The following is a 16,645-nucleotide window of genomic DNA, read 5'->3' on the forward strand; positions in this document are numbered from 1 at the left end:
AACCCCAACATCCCATATCAGTGTTAGTTCAAGTCCCAGCTGCTCTGTCTGTAATCCAGCCCCATGCTAATGTCCCTGGGAAAGCAGCAGCAAACGGTCCAGGCTTCAGCCTGGCCCTGCCCTAACTGTTGTGGCCATTTTGAGAGTAAGCTAACAGATGGAAAATGGCTCTCTCTCTTTCTCTTCATTCTCCGTATGTGTCACTCTGCTTTTCAAATAAATTAATCTTTCTGAAAAATAAATTATTCAATTGAAAATGCAGCTCTTCAGTACAGTAATCGGAGCTCAACTGACACAGACGGTGGTTGGCCACTGGGCTGGACAGCACAATTGGACAGCTGGTCATTCATCTCTGGTGAAACTGGCAAGATCACACACATTAAAATTAACACCACAAGAACCTTAACAGTAGAGGTCACGAGGACTTACACCTCCATCTCACATACTTAGCCTTGTCTTCCCTGACAGGGAAGAACATGGTCCTCAGAAAAGTGCAGCAGGAACAACCTTCAGCCAGCAGTTCCAGTGTTGGCGAGGACAGCTGCATTTCACATCAATGTACTAGGCTTGGATTCCCAACTCCATGCAACTAATGCAGACCCTGAATGGATCCACAATGGCCCAAGCAGTCATGACCTTGGCATCCCATGACAGCCCTGGACTGTGTTCCAGGCCCCCAGTGTTAGCCTGGTCTGGTCCTGGCCTTCGTGCACATGTGAGGAGTAAACCAGCACATGGGAGGGCTCATTCTTGCTTTCTCTGCCTCTCAAATAAAAATGTTTTTAAAAATAAAAGAGCTGGCCCAGCGCAGCAGCCTAGTGACGGAAGTACTCGCCTTAAACACGCCAGGATCCCATATGGGTGCTGGTTCATATCCCGGCTGCTCCAGTTCCCATCCAGCTCCCTACTTGTGGCCTGGGAAGGCAGTGGAGAACGGCCTAAAGCCTTGGGACCCTGCACCTGCATGGGAGACCTGGAGGAAGTTCCTGGCTCCTGGCTTCAGATCAGCTCAGTTCTGGCCATTGTGGCTGCCTGGGGAGTGAATCATCGGACAGAAGATCTTCCTCTCTGTATCTCCTTCTCTCTGTATATCTACCTTTCCAATAAAAATAAATAAAAATTTTTTTTAATAAAAAGAGTTCTGTGTGGGCCTCTGGAGACACCACATCCATTGCTGACCGCACATCACCGTCCCAGTACTGCTCAATGCTTGCCCTTCCCCTCTGTCTCCACACAGCTTTTCAGGCACTTTCATTTTTTCTTTTTATGTAAAAGTGTTAAATAAACAAAGCAGCACGAGGTTCTTTTCATAAATCACCGGATCAAAGTCTCCCCCGTGTGCCCTCTGCAGACACGCTGATGTCACCGGGCAAACACTCGGAGCAGGTCAGGCCACAAGGGCTTCCAGGGTGAATCTTCTCACCCGGCGAGGACACCAGTCTGAGACTTGGATAGGACTACCAACTGTAAAATAGCATGGTCCTACTATGCAATGCAACTGACTGCCAGAACTGTTGTCCACTGCCGCCCAGCGATGTGCTAGGGCAAGCACATCACGGAGCTCACGTTCCCGGGTGCAAACTGCCTTTGAGACACTCTATGCGTGTGAGTGTCAGCTGTGTGCCTGACGGCGAGGCCACAGAGGTGTCTGCATAGGGACATCTGCTTTCCTTCTCCTCCTCCTCCTGTCCTCTGGCAGGTACACGTGTGCCCGCATCACACAGAAGGAATATCGAAGGTGCATGCTTTGCTGGCACAGGTCTTCGTTTTTGCCTCGCCTCAGCAGAATCTCTTTGGGCTTGTGGCCAGGGGACCCAACACAGTCTCTATGTGCACAACAACCCTCCCAGTGCTCTACTGGGTGCCTGCCCAGGGAGCCAAAACTGTCCCTGCCTTGCAGGCTCAAGGTTAAGCTCTACCCTGGGCCTCACCTCGGCTCTCTCTGACTTCACACGCGTCTGAGCCCTTGGTCACTGGCCCAACCCCGCAGCTCCAAGGCTGGCTTCACTTGCGTGTAGTCCCCATGGGTGTGAGCTGCCTCTGTGACGTTGAATCCAGAGAAAGCAATTGTGAAGGTTCAGGCCCTTCTGTTTGCCACTTCCGATTCCAAGAGTCTCGAGACTCCCCAGGGTCCCAGAACAATGTTCTTGACCCCAGAAACTTCATTATGCCCTGCTCACCCCCACATGACTCAAGGCCAAGGCCCCCCATCAGTGTGGACGAAACCAAATGCAATGGGAGAGTCTGATGGGGGCATCCTCACAGCACCGGGAGCTAGAACACCATGCGCAGACAGGAACGTCCCAGTGTGGGAGGCAAGCTCCCCACCTTGCCAAGGGCTCTGCCGGTCGCTAAGACAGCAAGCCCCCGTCCTGAGGCCAGGGCGGGTAGAGCACATCAGCTCAGCAGCGGGTACTCCCGGTGGGTATCAGGTAAGGTGGGGGGACAGAGGCGGGCGAGCGAGGGGAGCCTGAAGCCAGCCCATGTGAAGCTCTGAACATCAAGGTCACCAACCACCACTTCCTCGCCCCTTGACAGCTGCATGGATTCACCTGCAACCAGTGGGCAGTGTCGACTCTGTAGGAACAAGGCAGTCCAGGCAGTAACTAGCAGTGTCCAGCTGGGAGTAAAACTGCCCCGCAAGCCTGGATGGTTTGCTGGCTTTGTTACATTGTATTCGGAGCCCCAAGCACAGTTACCATCTCACTACTGTAGCCAATGCTCAGTAGCTTTCCCAGGAAGGAATACAACATACAAAAATACATTTTAAATTTCCTTTTTCTGTGAGTGAAATTGAACATCCTTTCATCTGATTATTGTTACAGCCCTTGCCTATTTTCACACTGGATACGTTCTAGCTTTCTATGCTTGTTGAACGCTTTATTTATTGGTGTCTATAAGCCCTTGACTACAACATCAGTTTGAAATGTCATCTCGAAAAGTAAAAAATTGTGAATTAAAAAGATAATAAAGTCTATATTCTTCACGTCTGTAGGATCTACAGGACAAGTACAAGGAAAGCTCTGTTTGGGAACATACCGGATGCCAGGCTGGCCTGTTCTTCGTGTCCCTTCAGCTGACCCTCCAGGCTGCTGACACCCTGAAACAGATAAAGGCAGGTCCAGCAGTGGGATAATTTTTAGTTAATATTTATGCTATATTTCTACATGTTCCTTTATTTTCATGAACTAGAAATGCCACTTCAGAAAAAAAAGCAGTAAAATATGTATCACCTCTTATAAACAGAAAGCTAGGCGTCTACTCCATGTTCATTTAAGAGCTTAAAAGAAATAGAGGGACCGCAGGCAAGCAGCAACAAGCCCGAGGGCCATCCAGGTCAAATTCTGTCCAGAGTATCTGTGAAAACCACGCATGTCATCCCACGGACAGCCAACCTCCACCAAGACCAAACGCCAAGTTCACGGCTGCTTTGGAAAATGCTTCCATACACCTTGCTTGTGGCAACAGTTCAGAAAGACAGTGAGGTTTACTCATAAAAAAGCAGGCACTCAACTCCAATCATGGCCCTCAATTCTTCCAAATGCAACTTGGGACACATCTCTACTTTTCTGCAGGTTTTTCTTTTTTCTTTTTCACCACTAGATCTTCACACCCGCCGTCCCTCGGTGCTGAGAAAGAAGCAGGATGGGCAACCATTACCTTGGCGTTCTCCTCGGCAGGTGACGGTCCACTGGGCACCAAGTGCTTAACCTCTGCAAGAAGAAGAAGAAACCTCATCATCTTGTGCTGATCAGAATTTTTGTCTGATATCAACAGGCTTCCCCCTGAGCCAGGATTTTGGGTCAGGCTTCTCAAAAACATTCCGACACCTGATAACCCGATTGCCCACAAACTCTGCTATGATATGCATGTAGACCAGGTGTGAACACGCCCAGGAGCTCACGCGGGATATCTTTGGGGGAAAAAGATTTCCAGGGAGGGCTGCTTACCACTCAAGGCCTTACAGCAAGGCCACGTTCCCTTTCTTCATTCTTTCGAGAAGTGGCTGGCTTTGCCTCCCGCTTGTTGAAACTCTAGAGTCCCCAAGGCCCCCCTGCATGAGCCTGAAGGCGGAGGCTGAGTGGTGGGCAGCCCCGGGCACACTGGATGTCCCCCTCTGAGCAAGGGATTTCCTGGAAGCAGGAGTGACATGCCGCTGTTCTGAGATGAACAGGAAGGCTCATTGAATGGGGCATTTTCTTTCTCCCTGGTTGGACTGATTGGTTCTCTTCCCAAATGCTCAGCTGCCTGTCAGCAAGAGCTACTGCCATGGCAACAACCACCCCGAGAGCAGGTTTGGGTCTGGAGAGTAAAAGATTGCAGATTATGGCCCCAAATGCACAGGAACACATAACTTTGGGAAACCTCTCACTCTGCTTGGAGCTCAGCTTCCCAACCTTCCACAGTTCTCCTGAACCCTGGGGAAACCCACGAACTGTCCCAGCAGGCGCATTAAACAGACTGGACTCTACTTTTACAGCCTTACTAATTTTTCCAAAAAAAAATTTATTTATTTGAATGTCAGAGTTGGGGCAGGGTGTGGCAGGCAGGCAGCAGCATCTTCTATCTGCTAGCTTATTCCCCAAGTTAGGCTAAAACAGGAGAAAGCCAGGAGCTACTTCCAGATCTCCCACATGGGTGGCAGGGGCCCAAGCATTTGGGTCATCCTGCCTTTTCCAGTCCTTTAGCAGGGAGCTGGATTGGATGTGCAGAAGCTAGGGCACAAACTGGTACCCATTATATGATACTATCACTGTAGAAGGCAGCAGCCTTGCAACCTGTATCAAGATGCCAGCCCCAGTCCTACTAACTTAAGTTCCCTAAGGCTTCCACCCTCCCGGTGGATTTATTTAAGTTCTTCTTACTGCCAAACAACTAAGCCAGGAGTGTTTGTAAAATCCGCTTAAGGCTAGGATCGAGCAAGTAACCCCACATTTGCACTCCATGGTGGCTTATTTCTCGGCAATGCATAGGGAATCCTGCACAACCCACATAACGCCTCCAGGTGGCAGCAGAGTCCCATTTGTAGCAATAGCATTACCAGAGGTTGGGGGGGAAATACAATCGGGTGAACAGCCTTCAAGAGCCCAACTGTTCTTTAAGCCTCAGCGTTCAAAGCACAAATTTAAAAAAAAAAGTTTTTGTTTGCATGGCACAGATTTTAAAAACCTGACATCCAGCACCCACCATGATGTGTCTGCCACATTACAGGTACACAGTATATGATATGTCTTTGAAATGAACACACCCAAACTGAAAACTGGAATGAACGCTGAAAATATCACCAAAATTTTTTTTTAAAAAAACAAAAAGGTGAGGGGGTAAGAATATGAGGATATTCAGAACCAAAGTTTCAACAGGCACCTGTGTAACGCCATCAAGCGTCAAACACTTATCCTCTGTCCATAAAGGCAAGTCGGACCATGAGCTCTTAAGCTGGCACAGCATTCTGCAGAGGAGTGCTCATCCAGGACCCGTATCCCCAGGAAGGACGGCTCTGATAACAGCCTGCAGTCCCACCTGCCAGCACGCTGTGGTCCCAACTTCCTCCCCGCCCCCCACACAAGCTGGCCTTTGCACAACACCATGTGTAACCACACTTCTCCTCGAAGTCACTTCAAAATTCCACAGACTGTACTCACACCGCCTTCCTGAAAGCCACACTTCCGCATTTCAAATCTAACTTGCCAGTTTTAATGATCTGGTGATAAAGGCTTGATCAAATATTCAGGACAGGGTGCAGATTCAGGACAATAACTATCTTTGGTTAATCTAGGACTAAACAGAGCCGTATCTTAGAGCTTTCAAAGAATTTGGCACTCATTCTGCTGGACTTTAATTAAATTGGTCCGGGAGAGTTTCTGCTCAATTAGAAGGATCCTTTTACACTACCCACTGTGCCACCAATTACACAGTGCAATCAAACCACTGATTGCCATAGCAACCTTGAGCAGATAATGATATCGGTAACTCTAGCCAGTCTCTCTTAAAGGCCCATAATTCCTGCCTTTTAGGCCCACCCAGAAGTAAGGATTACCCCTCCTAAATCAGACTTAACAAACTTGATAAACATGTTCTTTTGATTGCCAAACTATAATGGAAGAAGAGATAATCTCCAATACTTAGTGTTCACGAGTGACACTGCACCTAGTGACAGGGTTTTAAATACAGGGTTAAGTAGCTATAAGATGCGTATCAATGTGTTACGAAGAAGCAGATCTGTCCGAAAGACGTACTGCCTCCTTTAGTCAAATGGGGCCATTGAGACCAGAAGAAAGCATGGGGGAAATTTACACAAACCTACAGGATGCTCAGAGTTCTCTGTTCATTGGGCCGTGCCCTCCCAACTCCTCCACCGCACAGGCAGCCAGGCCACCAACAGGTTCACGAGTTTCCCTGTCCGCGGCCAAGTGCACATCTAGGAAAGACTTGCAAGGCAGTGTCCAAAACACAGCCAACCACCAAGGGCCACGCTCTCACACTGCTGTGCCACAAACACACCCTGATGACAGCAGCCCCTGGCATCTCCCCCGGCTGCACACAGGGGCTACTACCTGGCCCTTGAACGCATCCTGGGACTTCTGGGCCCAGCAGCACAAGCTTCCCCAGTGCTAGGCACACACCAGGCACTCAGCAGCCGCCCTCTTCCACCCACATCCCGTGGCCAGGCTTCCCCAGAGTCACAGTGACAGGCAGTCAAACCAGGAAACAAGCTGTTTCCTTGTTGGAGCTACCAACCCAAAGCCTTCCATGCCCCCCCAGCCTCATCACAGCTTCCGAACAGCGAGACGGGGGCAGAGAGAAGAGGGGCTCTTCCCGGGGCTCCTCCCCACCGTCCAGCCACCCTCCCGACCCCTACCGAGATGTCACTGCTCACTACTCTTCGCTCGTACACACTGTGACACGGCTGAATCCTAGAGTGCAACCATGACTGACCAGTGTCCAGCAAGGAGATCACATGGAAGCATGTTCCTGAAGCTTCCCTCACTCCTAACGCAGAGCCACTGTAACACTCGGCACTCCCACCTCAGTATCCTCTCAGATGGGACTCTGTACAAACCTTCCTTTGCATGTGCACTCTAGATATGGGCTGGCAGAGCCACTGAGGTACCCAGAGCCACAGCCACATGAGCCTGTCCTTCAGGTCCTTAACCCATTACTCAACTGGCTCGACTGGTCCCTGCTCAACAGCAGCCGGAAAGAAGATGCCGGAAGTCCCACCTTTGCGCAGCACTAAAGTGTGCTCCTACGTTGGGGTTATTCTTACATTTCTGCTCCATATTATCCCAGCAAGAACTCCCTTCAAAATATCTATTTAAATAATGTTCAGCACTTCTTCTGAACCGCAAAAAAATTTGGGAAAAACTAAGAAAAAATAACAATATGACTAAATACAATTATATTGTTATTTACACACACACACACACACAATATTCCAGCTGACTATGGATACGTATAAGTAAATGCATAAACACCTTTGCTAAAAGGTCCATGGAATTCACTCATTTGAAGTGAGCCATGACGCTGCTTCTAGCGCAGTCACAGCTGCAACCGCTGTGCAAGCATCATCGCACTCAATTGCAGAGCACTGTCTGTCATCAGGCAGAGAAACTGTAGTCCCCTCACTTCTCCTCAACCCACCCACCCCCTACACCCCAGCCCTAGGGGAGCACTCATCTACCACGTCTCAGGGGATTTGCTCACTGGGTAGTTGATACAGATGGAATCACGCCACCGATGGCTTTCGTAACTGCCTTGTTTCACACTTACACCTGTGAGATACACAGGTCTGTACACGGACATCTCTGTGTCACATCCTGCTTCTCCATTGCTCAGCTGGCGGGCATCCGAGCGGTCTCCAGCATCTGCTGGGACGCTGCTGCAATGAACCTCCACACCCAAGTTTCCCTGCAGATGTTTCTACTGTGGGTTCACGTAACCACATTTAATCTATGTTTAGAATAAAAGAAAGATTTTTCATGTTTTCTATGTGATACCCCTAGCCTTAAAGTCTCAGAAGAATTCAGTCATGTGGGGAAAAAAAATATATTATTGGCCTAAAATTTGGTTGCAATTAAGCAGAAGCTCTAAGTCATTACATTTCAAAGTGAAGTCAAGGAATGCTTTTCCTAATTTGATCAATTGCTTCAATAAGGCAAACCCTCTTTGAAAGATTTAAAAAAAAAAAGAAACAAAATTCAATTTTGTCTCAGGACTACGTTTACATCCCCAAGACTTCAAACTTAGATTGTATTTCAATTCAATAAAGATGTGAACTCCTTAGTTGTATTTTCAAGCTAAGTTCATTTCAGCTCTATTAGCATCCTTAGTGGCCGTTTAATCCGTGTCTGTTCTGTGGCCTCCTAATTTGACCCAGCCTAGCCCAAACAAAAGATCCATTTCAGTTTATCCCATCTGGCCCAGCTCTTAAGTTGTGAGTTCAAAGGCAGAACTTGATTTCTCCCCAGTTCAGGTTATAATTTTTTAATACTGATAAACTAAGCAGTGAGAGGAATTTTTAACTTATGAGAGAGAAAATACTAATGCGTCTACAGTAATAAAAAATGCTCACCAGACGCGCTTGACACCCTATCTTTATCTTTGGCCAAAGTTCTTTGTGGGAATTGGGAGAAGAGCTGACTTCCTCTTATGGTGATGGAAATAACCTCACATCGCTTTCTGGGCTTTAGCTACGTTGTCTGTGTCCTTGCTTTGTCCTTGAATTGAACATGTTCAATTGTACTAGTCAGTTCGTCATCACTGCATCAAAATGCCCAATACACACTACCAACCTAGGAAATCCTGGCTTAATCCAGAGTTTTGGAGACTCAAGTCCAAGATGAGGTAGTCCCAGGACCCCAAGGTCTGGAAAACACGGCCATGGCAAAGGTGGGGCGAGCAGAGTAGCAGGATCATACCACCAGCAAGGAAGCAGAGACAGTAGTTTGACCCAACTCAGTTCCTACAACCAGCTTCCTGCTAGAACCATCTGTCGAGGGCAAGCCCCCCAGTGGCCTGCAGGCCTCCTCCTGGATCCACCTCTTAAACATCACCGCCGGATTAGGTGTGCTCCTCCATACCACCAACTTATGACTGTGGGGTTTCAGTGTCAGAGGGAGTCTACAACCTGTTCAAACCTTAGCACTGACACAAGCATTGCGCGGAGTTCAGTGTAGCAATTCACTACATACATACAATGTGCAATGATCAAATCTGGGTAATCAACATTTCCAGCAATTCTTCACTTCTTTGCATCTGTAGGCCACATATTCCTCTCTCCAAGTTCTCTACAAACCCTGTAATTCAGTGCTGTGTGCTCTAACCACCTGCTATGTGCTACGCAACACCAGAACCTGCTCTCCCAGCTAACCTTAATTTGGTACCTGGTTTCCAACCTGCCCCCATCCCCCTTCTGACTCTCCTTTTCCACGTGATCAACTTTTTCCACTTCCATATCTGAGACCCTATGGCCTTCTATCTTGCTGAGCTGGCCCATTTCATTGTGTTGAAAACACCAAAACACCATACCTCCGGGAGAGCAACATCAAGCCCGTGGGTGAACTGCCCACACCAGTGTTAGGCAGAGCTGTGGATCCAGCGAGTTGCTGCCCTACACAGCAACCTCCCACGCTGCTGTATGACTGTCCCAGCATGCCACCAGGCAGCTGGCCTCACTTAAAGGACCTCTGCCACGGTAAAATACTGCAGCCTCGTGCCAGAGCTCTTCTTCAAAGCCCTCAAGTCAGAGTTCTTCAAATGTAAATCGCCAGGACAGGATCTCTACCCAGGTAAAAGCCCTCCTGTTTTCCCACGATACCTCCCTGAAGAATTGACCACACAACACCTCCACAGTTCACAAATGGAAGCACACAGAGAAATGGTGAACAATCTGCCCCCTCGAGCCACGACAGCCACAGTTGGTCATGTTCCGGTGTCTGAAAACCTCTATACCTTCAGATCACAATCAGCACGTGTTCTATAACCTGTTCTGCCAAGCAGACAACACTTGCTAAACATCCACTCCGTCCATTACTGGACAAGGTGCTGCCTCTGTACTTCTTCATTTCCAGCTCATTCAATGACATCCTCCACCTCTACCCCTAAACTGGTCTGGGGCCACATCAAAGCTCTCGGCAGAGCCTGTGCACTGCAGGCATGTGGCCACGAGACATGGCTGCTCTCCACCAGGCCAAAACAGCTGGGGAGAGATGGACCGTTTGGAACAGGACTCTTCTAAGGACCCACACATGAATGCTGGACACAAGGCCAAAGCAGTAGTCCCAGCATCATACAGGTACGTCCCCTGTGACAGAGGAGGGGCCAGGATGTGTTAGCACGGGCATCGATGGCACAGACGCTTCTTCCCTGAGTTCCAACAACCTGAGCAAACTGTTAGCCCAGAGGGGCCACCAGATCTTCTCTGGGGTGCTAATCCCTCATGTATAAAATGGAAACATACTTGCCCATCCCCACTGGTGTAAGCGCTCCATGCGTGTTCACGTCCCCAGTGGTGTGAACACCCCATGAGTGTACATGGTCCACTGACCCGTGCTTGGCCAGTGCCAAGGACAGTGCCACTTTCAACATTTGAGTGGAAGGAAGTAAAAGTAAACTTGAGAGCAAGGAGTTTCTCTTGTTTTTGTTTTGTTTGAGGTTACTGCTATATCATCAATGCCTAGAACAAGCGTGGTATAAAGTGGGTAGCCAAAATTATCTACTATTGGACAAGTAAGGGAGAAAAGTCTGGCTGCCCAGACTAATATTGGGACCCACGGCCTCTCCTGTCTTGCTCAAGCTCACCAGAGGGAAGGCGCTCTGAACCTGCAGGAAGCTACTTCCTCTCTCCTTCTCCATTGGAACTCAGGTGCCAATCCCCACTCCCCACTGCTTGTTCAGGAACATACACAAGCTGGTTTATGGGCCCCAAGGAACACAACAGCTGAAATAGCACATCACCTAGAAAGGTTTTTATTACAAAAGATTTGAAAAGACAAGGAATTCATGGAGTGTTGAGTAGGATGGCCATGATTCCCAGTTTGCCATTGACCCAATGGGCAGTTGGCACCCCAGCCCCAGATACCAGCCAGAGCTGAAGTGGGATGTTGGCGGGGGAGTGAGGCAGAGGATTTTGGAGACTGAAGGTGATCATGAGAGGTGTGACAGCCACACCCTGCTCCCTTCCCATTGTAATGGGACTGCCCATGTGGGTGGTGAGGGCCCAAGTGAAAGAGCCCAGGAGGAAGCTGGCACAGAGGGGATAATCAGCAACAAATGAAGATGAGTGGCATGTTGCAGTGCCACATGGCACTGAGCAGTACACAAAAGATTCCTTGGGATCCACTGGGGAGCCCTGTTGGATCCCTCAGCCACAGGGGACTCACTATAGCCTGTGAGACAGGAAGAGCTGCCTTGTGGATTAATAAACCTTATTAATTGGTTTATTACTATGAGCATGTTAAAATGGGATGTTTTCAGCCATTCAATTCATTTGGAATAGCTCCCCATTATCCTGGAATTACAATTATAATCACAAAGTTACAGAAACATAATTGGTCCATTGGCAATAACAAAACCAAGCATCATTCACTCTCAAGAGACAGCAGTTAATTTCCTGGCCAAAGTTATTCCAGTCTTCTAATCAAGACCAGCACGCTGCTCCTGAAGAAAAGCATGATTTACTTTAAAAAATCCTGTTAATCCCAAAGAGAAAGCTTTCTTTAGAATCTAAAAAAATAAGAAGCTTTTGCTCAACGTGTCTTGTTCTTCCAATAGTCTCATCAGGGCTCCTGAATGGGAGCAAGGAGCATTTTTGCTTTGGCTGAACACTGCCCCCTGTTGGCATATGCACAACGTTTCCCAAGTTCCTCGAAGTAACTGCACAGGAATTACTAAGAGCTGGTATACCTTTGCTTATTGGTTTAGTGACTTGAGGCCAATAGGCAACCAGCTGTCCTCTGGGCTGTCCCAGAACCCATCCAATTCAACCTGTCTAAAACGGAGTGATCTGTTTTGCCAAACCCTGCTTTCTGTAACGCCTACAGCACCCAGGAATGCAGGAATCACTGGTGACCTTCACCACAGACTCCTTCGGGTCGGAACTCGCGGTCCCCTCCCATCCTATCTCCTGCCTTCCACCTGCCCCCAAACCTGTTCTATATACATCTCCAGGGTGAACTTATTAAAACAGTGGCCTGATCTAATTTGCTTAAACCTAGTCCCAGAATGTCAGGGTGGAGTTTTGGCTCTGTGGCTTAGTTACAAACCCTACAGATCTGTCTGCCTCTCAAAACTGTGTTCCTGGCACCACCACCACAACCAACAACAACAAACACAGGGACACACTCACTTACTAGAACTGCAAACTGACTTACATTGTCCCCTGCGCGTCACATGGCTCAGGACTCTGTACTGCGAGGAGTTCCACTGTCTGGATTTCCTACCCTCTATCAGATCACAAGGTCACTCCCTCCAGGAGGGTCACCCCCTCCAGGAAGCCCACTCTGACCACCTGACTCACAGTCTAGAACATGCTCCTGTTGCAATTTGCAAATGACTCCTGGAGCACTTGTCTTCCTGGGCTGGGAGAGCTTGTTTTTCTGCCCCAACCATAAACAGAAAGGTCCTTGAGGACAAAAACTTGCAGCCGAATCACTCGTTGAGACCTCATTTCGTTCTAAATTAGTTGAAGGTGGATTATAACGAAGAGAAATACACAAGATGATTTTCAAAGGTGGTTTTAAAAATTGGGAGTTTTAAGAAGCAAAAGCAGGCAAGAATCTCAAGGTCCTGTGAAAATGCAGCTCACAAGTGCCCTCTGGCAGGTCGGAAACTCAGCTCTGAGCTCTTTTACCAGCCAACACGCAGGGAAGAAACCTGATCAGTTGCAGCTACAGCAGCCACCATGAGCTAAGCACTCAGGAGCCGCCAGGGTTCCCCAGGTAGCCCCAAAGGGCCCTACCGTGCCTCCCCGGGAGAGTGTAAAGTGAACCTTGCTTGCTTGAGCAAGCCAGGCAGATTGTAGCTCCCTGCCCACAGCCAGCAACAGCTTCCCACAGGGCAGTGTGGCAAAGGGCACCCTGGAGGCCTTGGCAGGTGCAGTGTACGCAGCAGACAGTTCTGCTGGTTAGTTCCACGTCAGGTGCAGGGAGCGAGGCCATGCAGACTCCCAGCAACAGGCCATAAATCTCCCTTTGCAAAGATTGTTTCTTAAGAGACACGGGAGCAAGTTCAAGATTACACTGCTTCACCATTACTTGCAATGCAACTACTCCATGTTGCCCACAAAAAAAGCAGAATCAGTGGCATTTCCCAACTACTAGCCTCAGCAGTGTAGGAATACAGACATTATTTTTCCTCCAGCTTCTGGCATAGCACTGTGAGAACAAGGTCCCTTTACTTTAACATGTTCCCTGATATGTCCCTCTGCCATTCTGTACATACATGAACAGATAACACAACCCTACTTTCCAGAATATATGTAACTCAACCTTTAAAAAATAAATCTCAATACAATACCCTAATGAAATATAGGAAGCAAAGACACTGCTAATGCTAAGTATTTCAACATCCAGAACCTTTGCCCAAACTACTCCAGGAGACACACCCAGAGGGGACATTATTATTCTTTCTTTTTTTGCAACTGCTTTGAGTGTTGAAAACAAAACAAAACCAGAATCCGGGCCAGACAGGAAGTATAGGAATATGGAAAAAAAAACAGAGATGACAATGTCTCCCAGAATAAAAGCTCATATTTATTACTAGCTCTTGCAGAAAAGGCGAAACAGCACGCTTCAGTGGGGAAGGGCGCCTTACAGACACTGCTACGACTCCACACACTGTCAAGTGGAATGGAAAAGTGATGAAATCTTACGAAGAAAAACCTCTCTCAGGGCCAAGTGTTTGGTCTGGTGCTTAAGATGCCTGTTAGACACCTCGACCCTGCGGAACGACGGGGATGCAGTTCTCAGCTCCAGCTCTCACTTCCCACTTGCCCCGCCAGGGCAGAGCTGGAAGGGGTCAGGAGATGGCTCAGGTGGGTAGGCCCCTGACATCCCTGCGGCTGTGTTCCAGTCCCACAGCTCTGGCCCAGCCTGTACCAACAACTGCAGGCAGTGCGGAGTATACTGAATTACAAAGGGGGAAAAAAAGCAAGCAAATAAAAATATCCTTCTACTGCGAGCTCCCACCAAGAGCAGAGTGTACATTCAGTCTCAAATCACCTTCAGCAATGGGACGGCAACAGGACATGGTTTAGCACTGCTGGCCCTGGCCTCTAGGCGTCAGTAGTGCTCCTGGCCCTGCTGACAGCCAAAACATCCCTGCTGAGGCTGCAGAGCCACCAGGTACATCCCACAGGTCCCTCCCAGAGCAGGAGCTCCACAGTGAGAGAACGGACCAAACGACTGCACGCATGAACAATGTGAAGCCTGCAGTGAGGGGAGCCCTTTCTGGGGATCCGGAGAAGCCTGCAGGGATCAGGGAGGCGAGAGGACCCTGCTACACAGCCTGGCACACAGCACCCAGTAAGGGCTTGCTGAATACACCATGCAAACACGACGCCACCATGGACACCTTGGACAGGACCCAGGGCCGTGATGATGTCTGACAACCCCTGATCGCTGCCTCGAAGCCCCTTGCTTCCTGCTCTGGCTCAGCACCCACAAGAAACCAGTCACCCAGGGAGTCCCAGCACCTCTGGGGATCCCTAAGCGGGGCATGTATGTATACCTTCTTCGGTTTCTGCAGCATTGGAGGGTATGGGTGGTCTTTCTTCTGGCTTGGCTTCTTGTTCAAGAGCCTAAGAAAAGAAAGAAAAGGTGTGTGGGGTGGAAACTGAAATTCATTTGAGGCTTTAGTTGGGCAAGAAGAAATCAAAATTACATTTCAAGATTTTTCAGAAGGCCGGTACAGTGGCACAGCACACTAATTCTCCAACTGCAGCACTGGCCTCCCCTATGGGCGCTGGCCCATGTCCCGGCTGTTCTACTCCTGATCTAGTTCCCTGCTTGTGGTCTGGGAAAGCAGCCAAGGATGGCTCAAGTCCTAGAGTTCCTGCATTCACATGGGAGACCCAGAAGTTCCTGGCTCCTGGCTTTGGACTGACAGATCAAAGATCTCTCTGCCAATCCTTCTCTATGCAAATCTGCCTTTCAAGTATAATAAACTTTTTTAAAAAAAAATTGAATCTCAGTGACAGGAAGTCAGAGAAAACAAGATTGGGTAAAAGTGGCCACCTCAGCTCCCCTGGAGGACAGAGGGCAGACCATCCCTGCCGCTAAAACCTTCCCAACTTCCTCGGGTCGTACAAACCACGAGATTCTCAGAAATTCGAGGCAGGAACAACAACAACAACAACAAAAGGAACAGGGAATTTTGAAACCAGAAACAAAGGTTGCTAGTTTATGTACCTGCCTTCCTGGACCAACTCCCATCACACTCCAAGACACAGGCAGGACCGTGAGCAAGGGAAGGATCCAGAAGCGTGTGCCTTGAGGTGCAGGCTGCCACACACTGATGCAGGGGATCCCTGCCTGAAGCCAAGGAGAGGAACCACCCCCAGCCTTCAGAGAAGAGCTGCCCTTTCAGCACTGCCTGGCTTTTCTTCTCAAATGGCTTCTCTGCAGCCAATGAACATGCAAAGATACACAGAGTTACGTGTGGATGTGCCAAAATGATGCAACATCGCCCGACTGTAGTGGTACATGTTCCAGCCATCAGCACCCTCGGGCAGGGAACAACCCAGGTGTCACATGCCACTAAATCCCACAGGGCATGTTGGTAAGAGCCCAGAGGGTTGAGGATCTCACTGTGACTATTTCAGAAGAGCATCCTGAGTCTAGAACAAGAAAAAATAAAAGTATATATAATTTACCCAACCACTGCAGGGCAGGGGACAACAAGCACTTTGTCCTCCACCTTGCATAGGCTACTCACGCACCCCAGGCCTCAGCCAGCACACCACACCCTGTCTACCGGAGCCCAGGATGGAATTAAGGTGTGGACAGGAGGGAGCCTGTGTTGGGCAGCATACAGGAGTTCACAGTGAGAATACCTGGGCTGGAGGAGAGGTCACCGTACTAGCTCCAGGCCTAGGGTAACCAGCACTCCCAATGGTCAGTGCGGGCAGCCCCCTGAGACCCAGGTCTTGCCATTAGGGAAACTACCAAACCTACAAGAAGAGTGTGAGCTGTTCTTTTTCAGAAAGAGAGAGAGAACAGAGAGACAGAAAGAAACAGAAAAATGCCCCACCTGCTAGTCACTCCCTAATCGGCCTCAAAAGGCAGATCTGGGTCACACCAGATCTGGGTCAGGAGCCAAGCATCCACCCAGCTTCCCATACAAGCAGCAGGAGCCCCTGCACGCGGGCTGTCTTCTGCTGCCTCCCCAGGCCGTTAGCAGCGAGCTGGATCAGAAGCAGAGCAGCCAGGACTCAAACCAGCACTCCGCCATGGAATGTGGGCCTCGTGGACAGCAGCTTCACCGCTGTGCCCCTCATGCACCGGCCCCTCGGGCTGTTTGGGGATTATACCACAAAACCTGTTGCTAGAGAATCCTATTTTATGTTTGTAGACAGAATGTACTAAAGTTTAATTTTTCATTCTTGCGACTTTTTTTAGATGCAACTTTAGTAAATGCAAACTTCCTA

General features: G+C 49.0%; 1 protein-coding gene across 1 annotated transcript in view; it reads right to left on the minus strand.

The window, feature by feature from the left end:
- Positions 1 to 266: 266 nt before the first annotated feature.
- LOC121160228 (rho guanine nucleotide exchange factor 28-like) overlaps positions 267 to 16,645 on the minus strand; it is a 39,536-nt gene continuing 23,157 nt past the window's right edge. The window contains exons 6-9 of the mRNA XM_040985874.1: positions 14,728 to 14,797; positions 3,661 to 3,713; positions 3,040 to 3,100; positions 267 to 361 (exon numbers count right to left, since the gene is read on the minus strand). Coding sequence (XP_040841808.1) covers positions 267 to 361; positions 3,040 to 3,100; positions 3,661 to 3,713; positions 14,728 to 14,797 — 279 coding nt within the window. The remainder of the gene's footprint in view (positions 362 to 3,039; positions 3,101 to 3,660; positions 3,714 to 14,727; positions 14,798 to 16,645) is intronic.

The sequence above is a fragment of the Ochotona curzoniae genome, unplaced genomic scaffold, assembly GCF_017591425.1.
Source record: "Ochotona curzoniae isolate NIBS_2020 unplaced genomic scaffold, NIBS_Ocur_1.0 contig_4501, whole genome shotgun sequence".
NCBI lineage: Eukaryota > Metazoa > Chordata > Mammalia > Lagomorpha > Ochotonidae > Ochotona > Ochotona curzoniae.